Raw genomic sequence first — 26,039 nt, 5'->3', positions numbered from 1 at the left:
ACATGTAACATTACATTAGTTTCAAGGGTACAACATAATGATTCGATACTTGCATATACTGTGAAATGATCACCACAATAAGTCTAGTTAACATCCATCCCCATAGTTAGAAATTTTTTTTCTTGTGAAAAGGACTGTACTAGAAACAATTGATACCATATTAAACTTTACATTTCAGAAGTGCTACTTGCCACATATACTTTCAATCTCAAATTATTTTACAGATCAAATAATACATCTCATAGGTAAGGTTTTCTACATGATAATTCATAGTTTCCTGCACTTGGAATTAATCTCAGTAACATCATATTACTTCTGCAGTAGAAATTTACTACCTGAAAAAAGATGATTTTACTTTAAAAATTGGCTTATGCAAATATAAATGTGAAGAGCAGTAAAAGTACAGAACTTGGTGAATAACTGGAGGGAGAGGGAGGAAGAAACAGGAATTTACAGATTCTAGGTTGAGAAACCCCATTTACTGAGATTAAGGTTTGAGAGGAAACAGGTTTGTGTATCTGTGCGTGTTTTGGAAGAAGTCATTTTAGGAGCAGTGACACACAGAAGATGCTATGTCATATGCCAGATAACTCGCAACAAGGGGGCCTCTAATTCCTTCCGGGAATTCTCAGGAACTCCTCCCCCAGTGAGCCAGTCTCCAGCGATCCCCTCCGCGATGCACTCACCCTGACGGACGGAGATGACTGGGCCCATTTGTCTGCACAGATGAGCGGTTCTGCAGACCCAGAGGCGGTTGCCTAGAGGAGCCTGGAACCGTCCCAGGAGCCTCAGGCTCCTGAACCAACATGCCCTAAAGGTCTCAATCCCAGTGGATCTTGGAGGAAAAGAAGCTGCGCCAATGTCCCTTTGCTGGTACTCAAAGGTGCCACCAAACCTATTTATCCTTTAAATTCCCACTCAAGAAAAATCTGGAAGTTCTCCCCCTGGACAGACAGGTCTTCCTCTGAATTTGTACAGCTCTTTCTAAATATGTTTATTGAAATTCTTAGCATGAATATTCTGTAACTATTTATATAATTCTCATCAGGCTGTGAGCCCTTGAGGAGAGAACTAGTTTTTTGATTCCTAACATTCAGGAAGTTTATATTACAAAGTTTTTAACCTATGAATGCATTCTGCTGCCTGGTTACTACCTGGGGTGGAAAATTCTCTGGTGCTGACAGAAAAGCAACCTGAAGGAGCGGAGACCCATTCCAGCATTGGCCTCAGACTATACTTCTGGTTTAGTGGAGCTTTGAATTCAGACCTTGATAGGTTGTGGAGGTTCAAACTTTACGGACTCCAACTTTGTAGTGGAAACCACCGGAACTATGTAGGTGGATTTCCAACTAATTCTAGAGGCAACTGATAGCTCAGAGTTGGCCTCTTAGTAAGTCCACAAACTCCGTGTGATAGGAAAGGATGTTAGAGGAACTGGAAACTTTCTTCTGCTATGATTCACGTGTCATTTGCCCCATGGTCTTGACATTCCTAAGGCTTTGCTGGCAGCAAATACATCAATGCAGGAAGCAGTCTTTGAAAGGATTATGGGCAATGGTAACTACCACATAAAGAGAAAGCGGGTCCAGTCTTATTGGTCAAAGATGGTACAGACTTCTTTAACCCAGTCAAAGGAGAATCGTGCTACAGCCTTGGACCTGGCAGGCACTCCTGTTCAAGGGAAAAGCAAAATGGGAATTCTGAAGATGAAGCATATGGTCATTGTTTTGGGCAGGCTCCTTTGGTCTGGAAGTCAGCTCAAGTAACCAGGGGCAAGGAGGGATGAAGGCTGAAGAAAAGAGAGAATTCTGAGGACACACAATTGGGAAATAAACAGCGATGTCAAAATCCATGGGAGCTGGAGCTGGAGACCCATCAGGGACTATCACGACAGCTCTGGGGGCAGATGTCTCTCTCCTCGAGCTTGCTCTGAGCATCCTTGCTCCTCTCACAGCCCCACTGCTGGCTTAGCGCTCCCGCTCCACCGTGTCCTCTCAGTTTCTGCTCTTGCAGTTCACTCCCAGGGTCTCAGGATTTCCTAGTCCAAAAAGGCCCTGAACTAGCTGTTTGCCTCAGTTATTACTATTATTTTTTGGCACCAATGTCCAGGGTCATCAGGAAGCCTATCAACAGAGTGCCCTTGAATAAAGTGCCCATAGCTGTCACCTGACATAGGGGACAAGAGAGGAGAGACACGGCATAAACAGCTCCCTGCATGCAGTGCCTCTAGCAGGGGCTGTAGGTGGGCAGTTTCCTGAGAACTGGACAGGGCTGTGGCAGTGGGCACCGCGATTCTCCAGCACAGCGCAAGGGTAAGGTCCTTCACGTGCAGGCTGCCAGGCCTTCTGACGATGTGGACACTCCTGTGGGAGCTCCAGGTCCGAGAAAGCGTGGGGATATTTACACTTGGTGAGTATCTCTGGCCATTCATATAACAAGGAGACAAAAAGCTCCTGGAAGGGAACAATGATGCTAATCCCCTGGTCTCACAGGAGTTGGGTCATAGGATTCCTGAGGAAATAAAAAGCCAGGCAAAGCGACAGATTGAGCTCAAGGTCCCCTGCATCCTTTCAGGAGCCCAAGGACCTACAGATACAAGAACACTCGCTCAGGCTTTACTCAAAGCCACTGCTCTCCAGGGGTGTCAGCCAGCTTTTGCAAGAAGTGATCTCCTCTGAGTTGGCTGGTCTCAGTCTGCACTTCGATGACAACTTCTGTCGAGTTTGGGCACCAGTTTTCTGGCTCTGACTGCCCCCAGCCTGTGTTTTGTATGAATTATGACCGCATTTTGCATCCAGACACCTAAATCCACGTGACCCAACAAAACCTCATAATCTGAACGTCTAACTCTGTAAGACTTGCCCACATACCTTCCCAAGACGGCATGTGATTACTCCCAAATTACGTAAATGAGCACGTGTTAAAATACTTAAATTTAACCCCATCATTTACTAGTAAGGAATAAAAAGTGAATTAGAAATTACTATTTATTTAGAGTTTACTACATATATTGGGTACTTTATACATTGTTTTATTTCAAATTTACAACTTACCTGATGAGGTACCATTATCTCTATTCGCACCGAAAGGAACCAAGACTCAGAACCGTCAGGTGACTTGCTCAAGGTCCTCAGACAGAAGGTGCAGAGGCGAGGTTTGAACCAGGCTTGTCCGACTCAGTCTTTCCACGACACCACGCTGCTTCCCTCGGGAGGTTTACACGGGTGAGACGAGTGGACAAATGTTGAATCATTCAACTTTGTACAGTGAGTCTGAGTAACATTTTAACTTTATTTTCAGGAGTGGCCCAATAAGGATGCAGTTGTCAACATTACAGATGTAATCAAGGGTCTACCAGGGTACCTTAAAGAACATTTATAAATACACAAACACACACACCCCCAGTATGAGAAATGATTTAAAAAATTAGATCTTAGCTCAAAAAGATAATTAACAATCATCCTTTATTGTTCATTAAAAATGAACTTTCTAAAATATTAGTAAATCTCATTTTTAGCTCTGTTTTGAAGTTTTGATACCAGTGAAGTAACATTTTCCTTCTCTGAATCTTTTCTTGTAAAATTATAGTTTTCTCTTTTTCTAAAATAGCAGGTAGTTCCTTCCAGCTCTTAATAAAGATAAAGGGTGCGTCCATGGACTTGAGTAACTGCAGAGGAGCACTGTGGTGAGCGGAGGTGTTTCCGCAGCTGCCCGCTGTCATGACATCCTCCACCACGGGCACGGAGCCATAGGAGCACGCCTCATAGATTCTGTAACACTCCGTGTTCACCCCCGCTGGGCACAGCGTGAGGTCACTCTGCAGCAGGGCATCCTGATAGCTCTTAAGGCTTTCGTTTGTTTCCTGAGGTTGCCACCTAGGAAACCGGAAAAACAACCGTACTGTTCACTTTACCAGGCACATCTTCTGTGAAAGGAAAGGTTTTCTCCTTTAATGTTGTTACAGGAAATGGCAAACACATTACAGAGATGACAGGCAGAGGAGATAAGTAAAATCTCGCCCAAGTAGATTTCTTGAAAATATTTAAGAATTTGAAGAGCTTACAGCTGTAAAATTTATCCCATAAACTACATATAAAATTCTACCATAAAATTTCTGAATGAGTGCTACTTCAGCCAATGTTTCCTGTGTGCCAGGTCTCCTTTCTCTGCCTCACCCTCCGAATCCCTGCCCTCAGGGAGCTTAAGTTCCAGTGCTAGCGGGGAGATGGGCAATGACCAGGCCAAGCCAGGACATTAGTGAGGTGTAACTGCTGTGAGAAAAACACAGCAGAGAAGTGAGGAGGGAGTTTCTGAGGCTGCAGTTTTAAACAGGTGATAGGGACTGTCTCAGTGCAGGCAATCTGAGCCCAGGGCCGGAGCGGAGGGAGCAGAGCACGCAGAGACCTGGAGGGAACAGAGTGCAGAGCAACACAGACGCTGAGGCACGCTCAAGGAACAGCAAGGACACCAGGGGGCGAAGCAGCGGGACTGAGGGGGACAGGTGCAGAAGAAAAAGTCAGAGCATCTCACCAGGCAGGGTTTTGATCAGAGGAGTGGCTGACCTGACCTATGTTTTATCAGAATAAATCTGGCCGTTGTGTTGAGAATTGACTGTACAGGGACAAAGACAGAAGCTTACAAACCAGTCAGAGAGCTAGACATGCTCTCTGGATTGGTTCTATTTTCTTAGTGATAAAAGCAATAGGGTCATAAGGTCAGAGCAGTTGGGAGCAGAGAAGAAGGCGTGAACAGTCTTCGAGGAGAGTGGGAGAATACACGGACAACGACATGTGTGACAGCTGGCCACTAGAGGGTCAAGGTCAGGTATTTAAAGCAAGATCAAGTGGCATCTTTCTCTAAGTGTGTTTGGCTGCAGGTATGAGCAGGTAAGAGAGCTGGATTCACTCAGAGTTGGGCTTTGCTAGATTAGGGACCCAGCGAGCTGAATGCATATGCACTCATGGGTGACCATGAAATTTAGTGGGGTAAAGAAGAAAGTAAAGAGGAGATGAGTGAGGGACAATGACAAGGTAGTAGGAACAATGGAGTGCAGGTCCCAGCTATGCTGCTGGAGTCAGATTATTACAGGAAACGAGCTGGAATGACAGGAGGTGGTGGCTACAGAGAGAGAAGCTGGAACTTGAGATCATGGAGCTGATGCAATGTGTGTAATGACAAGGTCTAGCGAATGACCATGATAGCGAATCAGCGAGGTCAAGCGGACCCAGATCACTGGAGGGGAGGAGGTAAAGGAACTGCAAGACCAAGGTGATGGAAGGACCGTCCACGCAGATTTGGGAATCACCAAGAATTAGGCTGGAGTAATGTCAGAGACAGACAGTGTGCCAGGAATGAAGCTATTCAAAGAATTAAGGGTATTAGCCCAAGGGTCAGTAAATGACTTCAAAGAGGGTGTGCTGGCATGAGATGCAAACTGGGAGGTTTTAGGGATGGAAAGGGAGAAGGGTCTGGAAGCAGCAATGAGAAGCAAGGAGGACACCTACTCCACCTCCTGGCTCAATGGTACGAGAGGAATTACAAGAATAATTCTATTGCCACACTAAACTCTGCTGTTCTCCACTGCCCTCACTCATTCCACTCCAGGCGCACCAGCCCTCACTGTCCCTCCACCACGGTGACTGCGCTCCTGCCTCAGGCCCTTTATGTTGCTCCCCTCTGCCTGGACCATTCTGCTCTCAGACAGACGGGGCTCTCCCGCGCCTTCCTCAGGCCTGTGTGTAAACGTAACCTTCTTACTAGCGTTTTCCTTGGCCATTCGAAATCAGCAAATGCTCCACTCCTGATCCCTGGTCCTCTCCACATCCCTCCACTGCTCAATTTTTTTACATGGCATTTATCATCTTCTGACACACAATATATTTCATGGGTCTGTCTCCTCCAACAAGCGTTTAAGTTCTAAGAGGGCATGGACTTCTGATCGTTGTGTTCATTGCTGCATCCCTCATGGCTAAAATGCTTTCTGGCATATAGCAGTTGCTTGACAAATGTTTGTTGACTGAATAGATATAATATGGTTATGCTGACAATAGAGTTGGAAGTTATGCCTTTTAGAAGAAAGTATCTGCTCCAATTAACTCATTTTTAGATACAGAAGGAGATTTTTTAGGCATTACTTTTCTGATAACTGTTGTATACACACGAAACTCCATTTGCTTATGTACAAACAAAATGAGTGATTCCAAAAGTTCTTCCTTCACCCCATAAACACATGTCATATGATTACCATGTAAAAGATGGAAGGTAACCCTATTAAATCCATCCATCCATCTACCCTCTCCGCACTTATCCTAGGCCTACTTTGTGCAAGGTCCCATGTTAGATCTGGGGATTCAAAGATGAAGATGACGCGGCTCCCATCCTCAGGGTGGTGTCAGGTTCCTGCAGGGGTGAGGAGCACTTCAGGCCAGTCTTGGGACACTGATCTGGTCTGCTGAACATCTCAGGAATGAACCCGACACCTCATGGGCATTCATGATCTCGTGTGTGACAAGTCTGGCTAGCAAACATTATTGAGGAAACCCAAACAATCGACACTGGCTTATGACAGCACTAGTGTTCCTCTGCAAGATGGACTCTAGCTACAGGAGAGTCTCCCTATTTTAAATGTATATGACTCAGTTTCTTCACAGCTTTAATAACCAATATATCTCCTGGGGAAAGACTGGTATTAATGGAGTTAATTAACAATGTCTCTTTGGAAACCTTTACTACGTAAAGCAACTCTCAGGTGGAAAAAAAAAATGGATGAATCAAGTAAACATAAAACTTACTGTTCTCTTGCTGAAACCCAACAAAGCTTATCATTCCCATCTTGTTTCAAAATGTTCATTAGTGCTTGTCTGGATGAATTTTCATAAACAGTTCCTAAGAAATTACATAAGTAGGGCCTTTCATTGTGCAGCATTGACCAACTTGCCTCCACCACAGGGAAGTTCCTGTAACTATAAAAATAAGTACACATGAGTTAAACATGTACGACAACAGGATGGGCAAATTCCCATAACCCAACGTCTTAGGGAGCATGATGATGTTGGAGAAGCAGTTTAAATACGATTTTCTAAACCCCAAACTGTAATTTTCCGTTCTTACTTTGGAAAAGTCCCCGCATCTACTGACTTGTAAAAAAGATTCTCACATTGACATCTTCTACAAAACTGCCATAGAGATTACGTGCCTAACATGCTTTGTTTTTTTATATTCTTCAACTTTCATCACACGCTTGCTGTTCTAAGTCAGGCTGAATTCAAGACCTTCAAAGTACAAGTAATCCTGTACATTCACAATGATCATGACTGAATGAATGTTTTAGACAGGTGATGGAAAGATTACAGAATACACACTGCTACAGCAAAGAGCTCCAGTTCCAAAGACACTCATGTAGATTTTTAAACAACCTTGTGTGCCATGTTGTGAGGCCTGTTGCAACCAGCTCATTCTTATGGGTATTTGGAAATAGCAAGGATCAAACTGTGTGCCTGAAACACACCCATAAGAGCAAAGCTTTACATAACGTTAGTCCAAAACAGGGTTTCTCAACCTCAGCATTACTGCCACTTTGGGCAAGATGACTCTGTGGTGGGAGCGGTCCTCTCCATTGTAGGACACTGAGCAGCCAAATGTCTCCTGGAGGGCAAACTGCCCTGGTTGAGAACCAGTGATCTATACGAAACATATTGGTCTCGTCCAACGATACCAGAGTTACAAAGAGTATCCATCCACTCCTGTGTGAATAAGTTACACAGTGTGACTGTGAAAAAGTAATTCTCTTGTTTCAAAACATTTTACAAATATAGGCTCCACTCAAGAGATAGGTTTTTCACACTGTCTGGTTTTTTTGAGGAAGATTGTCCCTGAGCTAACATCGGTGGCCAACTTCCTCTACTTTATATGTGGGACGCCTGCCATGGCATGGCTTGATAAGCAGTGTGTAGGTCTGTGCCTAGGATCTGAACGGGTGGACCCCAGGCCGTGGAAGCAGAGTAGGCAAACTTAACAGCTATGCCGGAGCTGGCCCCTTCACAGTGTCTTAAACCTGTCTATACCTAACATAAACCTTTTTGTCTGCCCCTGTCCCAAGCCTACTGAGTCAGAACATTGTAGTGACAGCCAGGGAATCTGTCTTATTAATGCGCTTCTCTGGTGATACCTGTGTAGCCAACTGGGCAGCAGCCTAAGGTCAGATCACGCAACCAGTGATGCGATAATGAACAATGAGTATCGGATTCACACATCCTGTTAGTGATATTTGTCATAATCCATCCACTGACAGCCTACTCTGAGCGGGCTGTCTGAGGGTCTGCAGATTGAGCAGTGGATGAAAGAGACAGGCATCCCCACGTCAGGAGCTTACGTGCTGGTGGCAGCTTATCTTAAAGTCAACTCATTCTTAATTAAAAACCTTGTATTAACAGAAAGATAAAAAATAAGTTTTCTGTTTTATAGAAAGACTTTATAGATGTGATATATTGAGAAACTTTAGCTATTATTTAACCCCTCTTTTTATAGAAGAGATCCATACAAATTCCACCAACCTTAGTGGCAGTCCTGAGCACAGTATCATGCTCCTAAAACCAAATGGACAGTGTGCTCCTGACTGAATGTTGTAGCTGCCCCTGACACAGGAAGGGTTAATAATCACTGGAAAAAGCTTGCCAACAAACTGTCACCTGGAGGTGAGAAGGCTGGTTAGCCAGTGACGGGTAAGACCTCCGGGGGAGGCAACCTAAGACAGGTGGCGGCCGCCCTGGGGCACAGATGGAGAAACGATACATCGATATCGGGAGCAGGAGGGGCCATTGCCTAAGAGACCTCACCCACTCCGAGAGAAAAATATACGAGCACAGCAATAACATGATAATATCAAAACAGAGGCCAAGGGAGGGCTCCTTGAGAAATCACTAAGAATTCTTGGCATTCGCTAATTATTTCATCCAGAACACCTGTGTATGTTTAACAGCTGTAAGCTATGTATATATTGAAACGCTGATCATAATAAACTCAGAGTGGCCATCAGCCCTCTCCGCATCTATCCTGATGTGTACATTGGATTGCGACACCGACAAATATTGCCTTGAGGGGAGGGGTTTTTCTTTGTTCGTTTTACTAGAAATTATATTGATTCTATAATTGTGTTAAGAAGGTCTGTCTGTCTGCCATTCTCTGCAAAACATCTCTTTAGGGAACTTCTAATAAACCTGAATATGCTTTGGCGTTTTAAAACAGAAAAAAGTTACTCATTTGCTCTCCTCATAAAAGGAGACAATACTCTAACCACGTCATTATTATTATTGAAGCCTGAGGTGAAACCCTATTTTTGCTCATGGAGAAGATTGTGCCTAGCCTGAGCGATCTCAGAAGAGCTACGTTTATTACAAATTTAAAACACAACCTTCCTGATTCAGAAATTCTGGTCTTAGAGTCTAGATATGTGTAATAATATTTTGTACTTACGTTGCTACTCCTAAAGGCCACTGAAAAACGTCCACGTCATTAACCCAGGGGCTGTCATACACCAGGAAGAGCAGCTCCACGGAGCCTCCGTTCTTCCTGAGGAAGCGGCTTATCCACTCATTACTGCACTGCTCGCTTCCGAGCAAAACAACTGCCAGGTGCTGGAGTTGTCGAGTTTGCACTAAATTTTGTGCATAAAGTAGCCACTGGGTGGCATAAAAGACTTTCGCTTTTTCTCTTCCATTTAAAATGAGGACCACATTATTCACATCAACAGAGAAGTACCCTGGGACTACACCTGGACCAGTGATGAAGCTGTTCGAAACAAAACAGAAACAAGAGACAAACAAAAACACAACAAAAGGATATTTGGTATCAGAAGTTTTGAGTAATTTTATATAAAATCAACAATGAGGTTTAACCATATTCTTTCTAGAAACATAATGTCTATAATACAAATGGTTTTTGAACAAGTTTGGATGATGGGGCCTGGCTGTAGATTAATGGCAAGCTTTGGCTGTGGACAGCTCACTAGACATGTGGTAGCTTTTTTTGTTTATTGTTTCTTAACCACATTTAAAATAAGCACTGGCTAGAATCTGAGCTGTTGAGCAAAGAAATACAGTGGAACACTGTGAAACTCTGTGCAGTTCAGTCTGGAAAGGTGTTTAAGTCAGTAGTTCCCACCCCTTTTACGGTTCTTCAACTGAATGAAGTGTCTGAATCAATGGACGAGAAAGTGTTGATGAATGGAGAAATGGAGGATGGCATTATAAACCTTCACGAAGGGTAAATCTCAAAAATACAATGTTACGGAAAAAAGCAAGCTGCAGAACACTCATGAAATATGATGATTATTTGTAAATTTGAAAGTATATACAGAAAAAACTACTTATGCTTATTTACCTAGTATAAGCATAAACATAAAAATTAGAATGGGAGGATACACACCAAGTTCATTACCGTGATTGTCTCTGAGGACGAAGGAAGAGCAAAGGACTAGGAACAGTACAAAGAGAGCTTCACTTTTACTGGAAATATTTAATGCTTTTAAGAGGAGAGTTAAATATCTAAAGCAAATGACACAGAGCTGGAATTTGTTCGTTCTGGGTGGTGGGTAAATGGGAATTTGTTCTTCATTGTATTTAAAAAAATTGTCATAAAAGGAATACACGTTTCATAATCACATTTTCATATTGTGTGCTTAGACCAATACCATTGAAATATTTTTAATAGTATGTATTAAATATAAAAACATACCACTTAACCTATCTTGAAATTAGTCACAATGCTCCTGGGTTCTTTACAACCTACTCAACCATTTCTCTATAACCTGCTAGAATCTTTTAATCTTTAGTACAAATATGCTGAAATCCTGCTTTTATTGCTTATTATTGTTGGGGATAAAAACTGGTATTTGTAAAATGCCTTTTATATACTTGATAGATAGGCATTTTGCATGGGTTACTATTTAACCCCACGACAACTCTGCTGAGCTCATTAGCCCCGATTTGGGATTTGGGAAACCAGGCTTACATTGCACAACCTGGAAAGGCAACACTAAGTTGTGAATCAAGATGTGTTTAACTTCAGAGCTTAAGCTGTTCCCAGGATACTATGGTTAATGAAGACTACAGTTAGCAGATACTAGGTAAAACACAAAACCTAAATATGTACTTTGTTTGTGTGTATATGCACTGTGTGAATCCTGGACATTACTCTACAACGATGATAACCTACAGGAGTCAGAGCCGTGTCTGAGCTTGCCCTGCACGGACCCAGCCCTGGAGGGGGGCAAGGATGCAGTGACTAGTTAGCATTTAAGAGAATCTGCAGAATCTGAGGGCCCAGAAAACACTTTGGGGATGACGGTGGTAGTTCTGATAGGTTCACAGCATTTGTTAGTGGCAGGATGTGAACGCTGATCTCACCTTTAGAATTACCTGCTAGTCCTTCTTTCCCAGCCTAGAGCAATTGTATGACGGAAGAAAAGGAAACTGTGAGAGAGGCTACATGACTTGGATAAGCCGACAGACACCAGGTCGGCAGTGGCAGAGATGGGACTCAAATGCAGTTATTTGACTTTAAGACCATAGATACCATGTGTCCAAACTATTTCAGAGTGCCATACAAACTTTTGCGTTATTTTCTTTAAAGACATAAAACATTTTACTAAGGATAACACTGACAATTATGTAATAATGTTTCATTTCAATTTCTAAATAGATAAGACAGGAATGTGCCTAAAAACGTGTTTATCCAGATAATTTACAACAAGAGCATCTATTAATAGCAGGAGTCTTTAACTGTGCCCTGGGAGATACAGCTTTACCTATTATTGCTTAGCTTTGATATAATTGTTTTAAAGTATTATTGATATGATATGACTCTGAGGCATAAAGCATTTTTCAAATGATAAATATCTATTCACTGCTTTATATAAGCATATGCTAGATAAGAAGCACCTGTGCAGTGTTTTATAGTTCAATCAACACTAGGATGAAAGTATACGTTAGACACCCTATTAAGTGAGACAGGAGAACTGCTAAGGTAGTTTAAACGAGAGGGGAGTCAGGAGAGGGGCAGAGGCTGAAATGTATTCCAGGAAACGTAAGTAATATGAACAGAGGCAGGTAAGCTTGTGATTCAAGGGTGTACACGGAGAATGAGATTACATACGGGCAGCGGAACTAATTTAGCTGGAGAGAAACAGTGGGTTACAAGGCGAAAAGGTGGTAATGGTTGAAAAGCACGTAACACAGTATTGGTCACAGAGCTTCTACTCAATAAATGTTCGCATTAGTCTGAAAAAGCAGGAAACGATATTCTACCTGTACTATAATTTTTAATTATATAACAATGCACACAGAAAAAAGACTGGAAGTAGACACAATAAAATGCTAACTGTATAACCCTTGTTTTTGGAATTATGGGCAAAGTGGAATTTTGAGTGATTAAAAACTTACCTTTTTTGAATTTTTCAGGTTATTATAATAACCACTTATTAGATTTTTTATTATAAATTTATATTAAAGAAAAAATATTATTTTAAAAATAAATGAACTTGTAAAATCTGAATACTGAATATTTTAAATAAATTAAAAATTTTAAGCCAATGAGAAATAGGTTAAGATGGAAGAAGACATTTTATAATTTAGTCAGAAAAGTTAAACTATCTATCTTATGAAAATCTCAGAAGAGTGTCTTGGGCCTTTTTATTGCGAAGGCCCCGATAACTAGAAATATGTTATATTTGTAGAGGAGGAAATCAACAGATGAAGCTTTGCACAGTAATAACTTAGTTGAACACTGCAAAACTTTTGTTCATGTGCCATTAATTTGGGAGCTATGATAAGTGTTTTAATACTCATTTTTAGTTACTGTATTAATGTCTCTTTCCTATGAAAGGAATATTTCTAATTTTATTGATCCACACAAATGAACAAAACGCCCGTCTGACCCATCTTGGGACCCCCAGTGACCCCTGGGCAGAGCGCTCTTATATTCCAGCAGCAGCATGTGGCCCTCACTCTCTGACTCATGGGCTGGTCAGCCCTCAAGGCCATGTTTAGGTAACGGTGAGGGCCACAGGGTCAGCGCTGTGGAGCTAAGGAATGGATCAGAGGTTCCCAAACTTTCCTGGTTCCCAGAACCTTCAGTGTTTCAGTAATTTTTTCACAGTGGCTTCCAAGCCAAAATAAATGAGTAATGGTTCAGTTTTTTGAGTTGTTAGGTCCAAACAACTTGGTAAGTATTTATGTCCTAGCAGCTTAGAAGCCACTTAAAAAAATAATATGTATACACTGAAAGAACAAATAATATTCCTATTTCATTCTTAACTAATCACAAATACTTAACAATGCAATGTGTGCACCTGTTGAACACTACACAAGCCCTCAAGGCCTGGAATCAGAGTGGACACTGCCGCTGCCACTGCCAGTCCCACTTTGATTTCTGCATGGTAGTTGGATTTTATCATAGCAACTATGGAAACCCGGTTTCACAAAGATACGGCATCAGTGAAATGAACGCAAGGTGAGCTAACATCGAAACAGTGAGCCACCGCGAGCTAGCAGTTTGCATGGTGTCTGACAGATGGGAGGTATAACTGTGTTTCCCACAAATATTTAAACTATTTTGTGGTGCCCCAGGGTGCCTCAGTACACAGTCTGGGAAGCATAGATCAAGGTAAAGAAACTTTAGGGGTAAAAAAAAAATCCCATGAGATGCAGATAGTTGTGTGTGGGTGTTGGTAGGTGTCAGGCAACTGCAGTGGGTTGAGATGTGAATGAGAAGTAAGGAAGTGGTGACAGTGAGTATGGACAGCTCTTCTGAAAGTCTGGATGAGAAGGTGAGAAAGCAATGAGTGAAAGTTGAAGAGGAAGGAGAGCAGGGAAGTAACTGATGGTGTGAGGTCCTGGATGAGGCCGAGGGAGGCACAGGTGGAGGGAGCTAACCTTGAAGCAGGGAAATCCCCTCATTGTTTGAGAGCTGAGGAAAGACGTAAGGTTAGGGGAGGGATCAGACAGAGATCACGGAGGTCAACGTTAGAGGGGCTAGTTGAAGCAGATAATTATGGATATCCTCAATTTTCTTGAGGAAACAGGAGGCAAGCCTGTCTGCTGAGAAAGAGGGGGCCAGGGAGGTGCCATGTGGTGGGCGACACAAGAGCAGACAAACCTGCTCCCATTCCTGTATCTCCTGTCTTGATCGCACACTAGCTATCCAGTCATGCAGGCTAGAAACCAGGGAATTGTCACATTTGTTTCTTGCTCTCATCCTTACATCTAACGATCCTTAAATTCTGACTTTTGCCCCAAAATATTTCTTAAATTCCTGGCTCCGATCCCACTACCACTTCCCTATTTCATCCCTTAATTATCTCTCTGCTGGATACTTACAGTCTCCTAACTGGTCTGCCTGCACCCAGTTGTCACCTTCCAATCATTTTTCCACTTAGCTACTAGAGAAATCTACACAAAAACATACATGACATACATGACAATACCACCATCTTGCTTAATCATCCTCAATTGCTTTCCGCCAAGAATGAAGTCCAAGAGCCTTAGCGTGGCACACACAAGGTCCACCATGATCTGCCATGCCCTGCACTCCCAGTCTCAGCTCTGACCCCATCTTCAAGCCCTAGGGATTCCGAATGGTTTGCAATTCCATGCACAAACCAAGCTGTTTATCAGTTCTTAGCCTCTGATGTCACCTCTGCCGGGAATAGAAGCTCTCTTCTTACTGCCTTGCTAACTCCTATCAATCTTTTAAGACTCAGCTCAGCTATCACGTCCTCCAGCAAACCTTTCTTGCCGGGCCCCAAACCACCTCCAACTCTACTCAGAATGGGTTAGCTGCCTTTCCCCTGTATTCCCTGTCAACTGACATGATAGAGTCTGTACATCCTTGTCATTATGCTTTATACAGCGTATGAAAATTGTTTGTGTGTTGGTCTCAACTGCTAGTCTGTGAACTCCCTGAGAATAGGGAAAAGCATTTTATTGACTGAAATCCAGAGCCTAGTATGAACTAACTTGTAGGCACTCAGTGAATGGTGAATGAGTAAGCAGTAATTCTCTTTAAGGGACTTATTGCTCTACCAATTTATTTAAGTTCTCCTACCACATTTAAAATATGAATCAAGCAACAAAAGTTCAATTTAATAATAACTTTCCAGCTGTACATTTACTATATACAGTAGGGCTTATGTGTGAGATAATATAGTATATTTATGTATGATGAGAGGTATATTTTAGTTTCCTAGAGTTATTAGTCAAGAATCAATCATAAAATTCCATTAACTGAAGAAGTAACATATTTAAGGAGCTCATATACAGAATTTTAAAACAGTGATTTGCTCTTCTAGATTTCTTAGCATATGTTTAATTGTCAGAACTTATAATTTTCAATATTTATTCTTTTTCTGTTTGACTCAGCTAAAAATTTTCCTCCCAATAAGTACTTTTAATACTTGGAAAGTCCGGAGAAATCATTCAAATATTGAGTTCTAAGCTGAGTGTGAACAGAATATATTTTTTACAATCCAACATAATTATTGTTTCTTTTTTTCTAAATTCAACTAGTACTATTAAATAAACACTATATTGACACCATTGTTAAATTATGTGATAATTATAGATAAGATTACTAATTTGCTACCTAAGAATCTGCCAAATACCTTGGTAAAGAATATGGGCACAAGTCCACATAGCTCTCAGTCATTGAATTCTAGATCACTTTTGGTTAACAAACAGTTTCAAATCATTCAGTTTTTTTTTTTTTTTTGAGAAAGATTAGCCCTGAGCTAACTACTGCCAGTCCTCCTCTTTTTTTGCTGAGGAAGCCTGGCCCTGAGCTAACATCCATGCCTATCTTTCTCTGCTTTATATACAGGATGCCTACCAAGCATGGCTTGCCAAGCGGTGCCATGTCTGTACCCAGGATCTGAACCGGCGAACCCCAGGGCCACTGAAGCAGAATGTGCAAACTTAACCTCTGCGCCACCAGGCCGGCCCCCAAACCATTCAGTTTTATAAAATAGGTATACTGAACTCATAAGTGGCCCTTCCCTTTGAATAGGTGCTGCAAGTCACCCGCTGTGTGGTCAGCGTTACTGCCATGACTGCACACCTTCCGCATTCAGTGTTTATGATGGAACCCTCCCACTCTATACCAGGCTGGAGTGGGAGAAGGGGCATTATGAAAAATTAACTATACTGTTGTTGTTTACCAATGAAAATTTGAGACCTGTGCTGATCTGTGGTCCAGTATTTGACTTAAATGTGGGGTCAGTAACTATCAATATTGTCTCTAACGGCTCTCACTCCCTGTGAGGAGGAGTGAGCTAACTTCTTATAATAGTCACACCTGGAAATTCTAAAAACAGGATGAGACAGATTTTTCATAAGTAGCAGATGATGACTGAAAATACCATAATTGAACTTTGATAACAATGAAGTAATGAGCACTTGGCTTTTGTTTTATCCAGTGGGTAGACATTTATGTATCTTCTGACCACGCCTGCACACGGACACTGCAGGACTAGGAGGCAGTCTTTCGGGATGAGCAAAGGCCACGATCAGCAAAAGTAAGACTGCTCCTAGGAAATTAAAAATAAAGCTGCCCAATGAAATAGAACTATAAATCAACACAGGATGGATGTGAGTAGAGACAAAGTTCCTTCAAGAGACGGAACGGGTCCCATGCTAGCTTGTAACCTAATCGAACACATTAATACGAAGAATGTATCAACAGTGTTTGTGGGGAGGTAGAGGATGGAGAGAGAATAGACAATAATGGAAGCAGAGAAAAAGGAGGAGCAAAAGGTAGGGTGATGGGGCAGTACTGAATTAAGTAACAGTAAAAATAATACAATAATAACAAGACTTCTCTGATGATTACTATGTGTCAGACACTGTTTTCAGCACTATACATCTATTAATGCATTTAATCTTCAAAACAATCCTGTGAAATAGAAACTATTATTTGCCTTATTTTTTTTTGAAAGATTTTATTTTTTTTCCTTTTTCTCCCCAAAGCCCCCCGGTACATAGTTGTATGTTCCTTGTTGTGGGTCCTTCTAGTTGTGGCATGTGGGATGCTGCCTCAGCGTGGTTTGATGAGCAGTGCCATGTCCGCGCCCAGGATTCGAACCAACGAAACACTGGGCCGCCTGCAGCGGAGAGCACAAACTTAACCACTCGGCCACGGGGCCAGCCCCCTATTTGCTTTATTTTTAATTGAAGGAAATCCAAGCACAGAGAGGTCAAGAACCTTGTCCAACTTCAGACAGCTAAAAAAGAGGTAAAGCTAGAATTTGAACTCTGATATTCTGGCGTTGAGTCTATGCTCTTAGCAACTGAGTCATACTACTACACTGCCCAGAGGTGACAGGGCTTCATCAGGCTGACTCAGAAGTTCAGTCTGTCCCACATATACTCAGATCCTGAGCACAGACTATGTATGTTACTGATTCAGGGGTGAACAAGGAGTCATTTCTTCCCTTCTGAAACACAGAGTTGGAAGTACTACATATAATTAAATCCTATATTGTGATTTCATATTTAATCAAACCACCCTCAAAATTTGGGTATCATTGTAGCCTGACTACACGTGCTGGTCAAGCCAACACAAGCACGAGGCCTGGCGGACAGCTCTAGTTCTACTTCCAGTTATTTACCTGGTATTCTGGATTACAGTCTTTGGACCTATGAGTTGCTAAGAATCACCATTCATGAGCTCGATCAACCCTGGAACACTGATGATATCCTTTCTACTTCTGCCTCAGAATTGCTGTGAGCCGAAAACTAAATGATATAAGCCCTTTGTAAACTTGAAGCTTTATTTAAACAGAATGTATCTACATACACTTACAAGTATCCTGATGGTACTTACTGACTCTTTCAGTATCTGCAAGATGAGTCATTTCTTCGGATTCACTTTTGGTCAAATAAGGATGAATGTGTTGAAACATTTCAGTTATTACCCATGTAGCCTGGTACAACTCAAAATTTGCAATTCCATAAAAGTTCCTTAATTTTGGATAAATAAATTATGTATGCTACTTTTTATGAACCTAAAACTTTAATTTGTTGTTGTTAGTGCTGTGGAGTGGATTTTGACCTTAGTGACCCTGTTGACAGCAGAGCGGAACCCTGCCTGGTTTTTTTGCGCCATCCTCTCCCCTGCTGGCGCTGTATCAAATGCTCCGCTGCTATTCACAGGGTTTGCATGGCTAATTTTTTCGGAAGTGGGTGGCCAAGTCCTTCTTCCCAGTCTGCCTAGTCTGGAAGCTCCACTGAAACCTGTCCACCATGGGTGGCCCTGCTGGTATGTGAAATCTCCATGGCAGAGCTTTCAGCATCACAGCAACATGCAGCCACCACAGTAATGACAATGACACAGGGGTGGTGTGGTTCCCTGACAGGGAAACGAACCTGGGCCATGGTGGTGAGAGCACATCTTAACCACTAGACCACCAGGGCTGGCTAAAACTTTAACGAGCTGTGTAAAAAATGTGCTACAATAGTGAACTTCCTTGCATATACAGTTCTCTTAAATCCTAAGAGGAAATAGCATTGCTATTTGATCATAACATAAAATCTCAGGTAAAAATTTCAGAAAGGAACAGTAAATTAGGTCATCTTTTTGGAGTTAATGCTGTCTGCTGAAATCCTCTGCTATCATTATAGTATCACTGTATGCTAACTTCTCTATGAACTTTTAAGAATTTTTCTGAAAATTCTGTATTGTGGGTAGAAGCATTAGACTAATATCCATAACACATGTTTACTTTTCAAATAGCAAATGTTAGATCTATATGCACAGTGCACATTTACTTTCAAACACCCAAATCCAACTCTTGGAAGTTCAGGACTATGTACGGACTCTGAAATGGGATTAGATTAATAGGAACCTGGAGATGAAAGGAAAAATAATCATTACCAATGATAATTTACAAACCTGTTTAATTTTCAAGAATGATCACTTTGAAAAGACACATGCAGTAAACTTGCTTTCCAAGTGTGTAAAAGTAAATACGGAATTAGAGGAGCAGTACAAATTCACATAAAATTGAGATAAACCATAGCTTTTGCTCTTGATTTCTGTGGGAAATTAATGGAATCCTATAGAAACCAGAATCTTTGGTTCACATATTTTTCCCCTAATAATACAACTGTCACAAGAAATAAGCATTTTAAAATAATTATTTTTATTTTTTATTTCAGTAAGAAAGCAAAATCTAATAAACAGCATTCTTCCATATGATGAAATTATTATAATTTTTCTAAATAAAATGACCTTACTTCTATTTAAAAATCTTCAGAAAATATGCAGTCAGAGATAAAAGTTTTATAAAAATAAGAGCACAAAAAAGTCTTAATACATTGGTTTTATTGAATCTAAAAAAAAAGATTTCGGAGTATTGCAGTAAATTTGTAATCTATCCTATCAAATCATGATAGAACTCGTATATGAGATGTTTTAATTAAAATTTTGAAACTCATAGCAATAGCTTTGCTACCACCTGAATATTATAAACCTATGTGAACCGGACTATGACATGAAAGAGAAAAACAAAAACATTTTTACATTTACATTTTATTTTTTCAAGATATGGAAGGTTAAATGCTTATCAATAATCAAAAGTTACAAAATTTGGAGCATGAAGTTTTTAAATAGTCAGAAATGTTTTGATCAAAATGAAGCACACATGGTTCCAAAAAAGTAGCCTTTTGCAACATCCAATTTCATAAGAGAACATTCAACGTAAGCTTTAACTATGAATATATATTCAAGAGATTATTTCTCCAGTCTTCACAGCAAGTTGAAGTGGAAATATTTTCTGTAAAGATATTCTCCACTTATTTTTCTTCTAGTACTTATATAAAACATTGTACAGCAAGACATCAAAGGTTAATGGCGCACAGTGAGTACCTGTAATGCGTTCTTCCCACAATGGTGTTTCCTTCTCTCCACTGAGCAGTCACATCAGCAGGATCAAGAGAGCCTTCAAAAATATGCTCCCAGAGATACAAACCTGGTAAGTAAAAACACAAAAACAAAACCAAACACATTTACGTCTGGTTTCCTCTGGTGTGTGAGACAAGTTTTTGTTGTGCTCTTTTCTATCATTTGGCTGGGAAACCAGGTGTGATCTCTCTCGGTCCCTCAGCAGACAGTGCTACCAGCCATAGCTCAAAATCATCAGTGTGGCAGCGAATGCATGAGAGACGGAACTCAGTTTGTCAGTGTAAATGTGGCAAAATGTGGGTTATATTAAAGTCAATAATCTCTTACTCTAAATTTGAGAAACTCCTAGTTATCACTGGCCCTTTACTGCCTATTTTATCCTGAAATGTGTTATATCACAATGTAAGTGACTATGTTTATAACTGTTTCTACCTTGTAACAAACTGAGGGGATTCACCATTTTGTGCCAAATACCAGCAGAGGAGCTCATGTTTATACGTCACAGTGACTGTGTCGAGGAGCTCCTACCTCCTCCCTCCTTGAACACACACGGCTCACTGCAGGATGCCCTGTGCAGAAAACTGCTGCTGCCTCTGGTCTCCTTAGGGCAGCCCCTGAGGTTTTATCATGATTTCACCTGAATGAAAGCTCTGAGTAGAGGAAAGCAGTGTCACACGATGAGGTAATTTGAGAGCCCTGTCTGAATTACACTGAAAAATGTGTTTTGTTCTATTCTCATCATACTCTGGTACTAAAGGACACACAAGAAAACCATGTTTAAAGACTCGGTCAATCAGATAAAGCCTCCAAAACGTGGGAAGCTGAATAACGCCTGCCCTGCACCTAAGATGTCTAAAGATGCATTCTCCAGAACCTGTGAATATGGTACCTTACATGGTAAAGAGATTTTCTAAATGTGATTAGGTTAAGGATGCTGAGGTGGGGAGATGATACTGGATTATCTGGGGGTGTGGGGGGAGCCATCTTATCACAAGCATCCTCACAAGAGGGAGGCAGGAGGGTCAGAGTGAGGAAAGGATGTACGAGGATGGAAGCAAGGGTTAGAATGATGAGGGGCCACGAGTCAAGGGATGTGGGTGGCCTCTAGAAGCTGTAAAAGGCAAGCAAACAGATTTCCTCTACAGCCTCAAAAGGAATGCAGGCCTGTGGACACACTTGAGACTCCTGCCTTCGGAAGTGTGAGATAATTAATTTGTGGTGACTATAGTTAATAAAACTGCATTGTATATTTGAAAGTTGCTAAGAGAGATCTTAAAAGTTCTCACCTTGAGAAAAAAAATTGTAACTGTAACTATGTTGTAATTGTAACTGTAACTATGTTGATCATTTCCCAATATATACAAACATCGAATCATTGTTGTATATCTGAAACTCATATATGTCAATTATACCTTAATTAAAAAAAAAGACAATAGGGGCTGGCCCCGTGGCCGAGTGGTTAAGTTCACCGCTCCGCTGCAGGTGGCCAAGTGTTTCGTTGGTTCGAATCCTGGGCGCGGACATGGCACTGCTCATCAAACCACGCTGAGGCGGCGTCCCACACGCCACAACTAGAAGGACCCACAACAAAGAATATACAACTATGTACCGGGGGGCTTTGGGGGAGAAAAAAAAAAGACAATAAATTTGTGTTGTTTTAAGCCACCAAATTTTTGGCAATTGGTTATGGTAGCCACAGGACACTACAGATCATGTAGTTAGTACCTGGAAATGGGGTGGTATGGTAACAAAGACTTAAAAATCTGGAAATGGCCTTGTAATTGGGTAATGGGGAGAGGCTGGAAGAATTCTGAGAGGAATGAGATTAAACAGAGCCTAGATTAGATTGCCTTGAACAGATTATAGGTAGAAATAGGGATGTTAATGACTCAGCTAGCGAGAACTCAAGAAAGTTAGCAGCACAGTAGGCAAAACCTGTATCATTTTAGACAATACCTAAGTCATCATGAGCAGACTGTTGGTAGAAGGACACAGACTAAAAGCACTGCTGGGAGAGCTCAGAAGAAAAAGAGGAACTTGTTCGAGACTGGAGAAAAGGGGATCTTTGTTAGACAGCAGCAGAAAGCTTAGCTGGATGTGTCCTGCAGTTATGTGGAAAGTAGAACTTGTAAATGATAAACTTTGATATTTGGCTGAAAAGACTTCCAGCCAAACTGTTGAAGCTGTGACCTAGTTTCCTCTTGCTGATTACAGTAAAATGTGAGACGAAAGAGACCAAGAGAAGCACTGTTACACAAAAAGGAACTAGGACTTGATGATTTGGGAAATCCTCAGCCTATTCAGATTGCAAAAGAGGTGAAAAATGAGGAGATTCACTGTCAGGAAAGCATGCTCCAGAGAGAAGGCCAAGGATGGAGCTAGTACCTCAGAAGGATAAAAAGGTCAAAATATTCGGTCACAAAGAGGGCTCTCTGAAGATAGTAGGTGTGTAATTTATGAAATTCCTCAGCCATCTCAGCAGTAGCCAGAAATAGAGATGGGTTTACCCAGGAAAGACCTGTGGAGGCACTCTTGTCTAATGGAATGAATCCTCATGACATGCACAGGAGATTCACAAGGTTCTTGAGAATGTTCTATCAGCAGAAACACTGCCAGCTTGGACTGAAAGAGACAGATGCTGAAATGAAAGAAGCCTGTTGGACTCCCAAAATCCTACCAGCAGGAAAGAGGCTGAATAAGCTACAGAGCTACAAATACATGCTACCCTTCATGAAAAAGGAAGGATGACCCCAAGGGCCATCCAAAGGGCCCCAAAGGCTAGAAGCAAAGCTTTGAGCCACTGGTTATTCCCAGGCGTTGAAACTGAATGGAGTTTGCCTGGTTGGATTTCAAAGTTGCTTGGACTGGTGACTCCATTTTCCTTCCATATTCTCTCTTTTTAAATGGGAATGTCTATAACTGGTATCCTACAACTGAGCCTGGGGAACAGGTTGATGAAAGTAGTGTTTGATAAAACTCATGTGGCCACTGTGTGCTTAGTGGATTGAAAAGAGAAAAGTCTGGAAACATGACAACCTGTTAAGATGTAGATTTAAGTAAAAGCTAGAATGAGGAAGTGTAAATTTAAAGGAAGAAATTAATATTAGAGATTTTATAAAGAAAAAAATTGCTAGAAGGTGATTCCTGGAGGCCTGGGTCATCAGTAATCTTCAAGAATGTATATTCGCACACACGTGTGAATGAATTTATCAAACACCATGGGCCAGGCATTATTCTCAGTTTACTTTCCTTTCACCTGGTACTTTCTATCCATATCCCTTACTGTATATAAATCTAACTCATCTTTAAAGGCCAAAAAAAGCCCCTTCTAATTCACTAAATTCTTTCTGACTCTTCTAACCCTCATTGAGGGTCCCATTCTCTAAGAGAGCATAATACATAACTTGAACACTAGACTATCTCATGATACTCAGAGTAAAAATGCTTTTGTGGGCAATCAAGTCTTATCAACTATATACTACACCCCTTTCTTGGACATTCACAATGAACACTGGCATATTAAACGCTCTGAGAAGGACCTACAATAAAAAACCTTGTCTAACTTTGTTCAGTTCAATGTTTCCCAAACTTGTTTGGCCATCAAGGGCAGGGGCCATATCTTATATTTGTCTATCAAGTGTCCAATAAATCAACAGATTCATGAAAATTCAGTTGACATAGGCATTTCAATATAACAATGTTTATACAATCCACTTTTTTTATCCACAAATAAAGCTGTGCTCTGCTAAAGACCAACTACAGAATATGTTTATGCACGTGTGTGTGTATTTACACAGGTGTTGTCTAGCAAAAAGGAAAATGAAATATTGAGAAAAAGTGAAAAAATGCATCATGATGCCTTAATTAAAAAATAATGAAATAAACTATAAGTGTCTTAAAATGAACTGAATTTATTATTACTAAACTGCATTTTATGATACTTTTTACATGTTTTAGCTCTACACATTAACTTACCAATGGCAGCTTTGCCCCAAATTTGTACACGGAAGTCTGTTTTCCCTTTTGTGGGTTTATTTAATATTTGAAGGCTAGTTTTAAATCTGTGTCGTTGCTCATTTTTTTCATCTACTTCCCAAGGATTCCATTCTTCACTTCGCAAAGTAGACTGATCTGTGTTTTAAAAAGAGTAATAGTGTTTATAAGTAAGGTAGAGCTGCAGTTGTAGATAAATTCAAGACATTTAAATTGGATGTTAGGGAGTTCTAATTCCATCCTAACTTCACTTTTTCAAAGGGGTAAAGCAACTGAATTTGAACTGGTTAAACACACAATTTAAAAACATCAGAATTTAATTTGCATTAAATCTTTACTCTGAAAGATCTTCGAAATAAAATGTTAACACGAGACACAAAGTTCTCTCTCCCAAACCAACCTTCTCAAATAAGTGGATAACATGTATCAAATTACAAGCTTAACTTTTGCAGTTCTTTATAGCTCGTATATACGTAACCTGTATATAAAAACTTGACTTCAGAATGTAAAGTGTCCAACAGTTTTAGATAGCATTGTGCAAAATTCTGAAAAAAGGGAGAGAGAAGCCTGAGTCCGATCCTGACACAGGTCAAAATACAGGACGGGGAGCAGCGCTAGGAGGCGAAGCGCCCCGGCCTTCCGAAGCCACCGCACGATCAGAGGCTCTTTTTCAATATGGACACCGATGTCCCGAGCCCAGCGGCAATCCCGCAATCTCCGGCATTTTGTGACAAGGTCTTGGATATCTACGACGTATTTTAAGGGGTGGGCGCTCGCCAGCTTTGGGGTGGGGAGTAGAGAGGCGTGTGAGATCCGGGCGAGCACGGAGGCAAAGGGACACGCTTCGACCCCGAGCCCGCGGCCGGTTACCGGGAGCCGGTGCAGGAAGCGCGCCCCCGGGGCCTGCGGCCATCCCGACCCGAGCGCGGCCCCGCGTCCTACCTCGGCCGCGCCTCTCTCGCGCCGGGGCCGCCCCCTTCCTGAGCCCCCGCGAAGAAGCGGCCGGCGCTCCGCGGCGACGCCCGAAGAAGACGTGGTAGGCGGCGTAGAGCGAGAAGAGGCCGTACAGGGCGATGAGAAACAAGCAGAGTGGCTTCCGCGGCAGCCGCATCCCACTCAGGCTTCCGGTCAGGTGCCGCCGCCCGCTGGCCGGGCTGGAGGAGAGGCCCCGGCTCAGCGCAGCGGCCCCTGCGGCGTCCGGGCAGGCCCAGGCCGGGCGAGGGCGTCACCGCCACCAGGCCCCGCCCCCGCTCAGGCCCCGCCCCCGCTCAGGCCCCGCCCCCGGCTCCGTCCGAACCTGTCCTATGGCCCCTCCGCCCGGCTCCCGCTCCGCTCAGGCCCCGCCCCTGGTCCCTCCGCCCTGCCCCCGCCCCGCTCAGGTCTCGCCCTCAGCCCCGCCCCAGCGCAGCTCATGCCCCGCCCCCTGCCCCGCCTTCACCCCCGCCTCCCAAGCCTCTCCTGCGGCTCCCCCGCCCAGCCCTGCCCAAGGCTAGTTTTAATGATCATTTCCTTGGTTAATAGGTTAACTATCTTTTAATATATTTGCTTTTTTTGTTTTCCTCTTCTGTAAATTATTCATGTTTTGTACAGTTTTTTGGTTATTGTTTATCTTTTACTTTTGATTGTAGGTCTTCTTTATTTACCTTATATAGCAATCAGTTGTTATTTATATAGATTGCAAATGTCTTCCAATATTTGGCTGGTCTGTTAATTTTATGTATGTTATGTTTTACTGTAAATACATTCTAAATTTCAGTAAAGCTAATTTGTCAATCTTTTCCTTTATAGTTTGGTGTGTGTGTGTATGTGCATGTGTGTATTCTTTAAGAAAAACTTTCCTGGATAATCCTGTTGCAATCTTAATTAAAATTGTATTGGGTTTATAGAATAATTTGGGTAGAACTGACATGTTACAATATTGAGTCTTCCCACGTATATGTATTGCAGGTTATCCCAGCAACAATTATTGACAGACCATCCTTTAATGACTGACCTGCAACACCTCTGGCCGACATCAGGCTTTCTTGTTTGTGTGGCTCTGGTTCTGGTTTCTCTGCCTTTCCTCTGTTGTTTACTATACCTGTAACTGTCTCAGT

General features: G+C 41.9%; 1 protein-coding gene across 1 annotated transcript; it reads right to left on the bottom strand.

Annotated features, from left to right (window-relative positions):
* Nucleotides 1-3,271: 3,271 nt before the first annotated feature.
* On the bottom strand, nt 3,272-25,213 carry RXYLT1 (ribitol xylosyltransferase 1). The gene is made up of 6 exons (XM_070619665.1): nt 24,886-25,213; nt 23,926-24,081; nt 19,915-20,017; nt 9,472-9,786; nt 6,792-6,962; nt 3,272-3,875 (listed from the first exon to the last, which is right to left on the bottom strand). Exons 1-6 carry the CDS (start codon nt 25,052-25,054, stop codon nt 3,458-3,460), a joined length of 1,332 nt encoding a protein of 443 aa, XP_070475766.1. The 5' UTR covers nt 25,055-25,213; the 3' UTR covers nt 3,272-3,457.
* Nucleotides 25,214-26,039: the final 826 nt, after the last annotated feature.

The sequence above is a fragment of the Equus przewalskii genome, chromosome 5, assembly GCF_037783145.1.
Source record: "Equus przewalskii isolate Varuska chromosome 5, EquPr2, whole genome shotgun sequence".
NCBI lineage: Eukaryota > Metazoa > Chordata > Mammalia > Perissodactyla > Equidae > Equus > Equus przewalskii.
Note: the sequence above shows the minus strand (reverse complement) of the source record. Positions and strands in the feature narration are given on the sequence as shown.

Coding starts and splice junctions, on each gene's coding strand:
- RXYLT1 (XM_070619665.1), bottom strand. CDS start 25,054: ATGCGGCTGCCGCGGAAGCCACTCTGCTTGTTTCTCATCGCCCTGTAC. Junction 9,787..19,914: donor GTGGGAAGAACGCATTACAG/GTACTCACTGTG, acceptor TGTTTCGAACAG/CTTCATCACTGGTCCAGGTG. Junction 6,963..9,471: donor TGGCCTTTAGGAGTAGCAAC/GTAAGTACAAAA, acceptor TTATTTTTATAG/TTACAGGAACTTCCCTGTGG.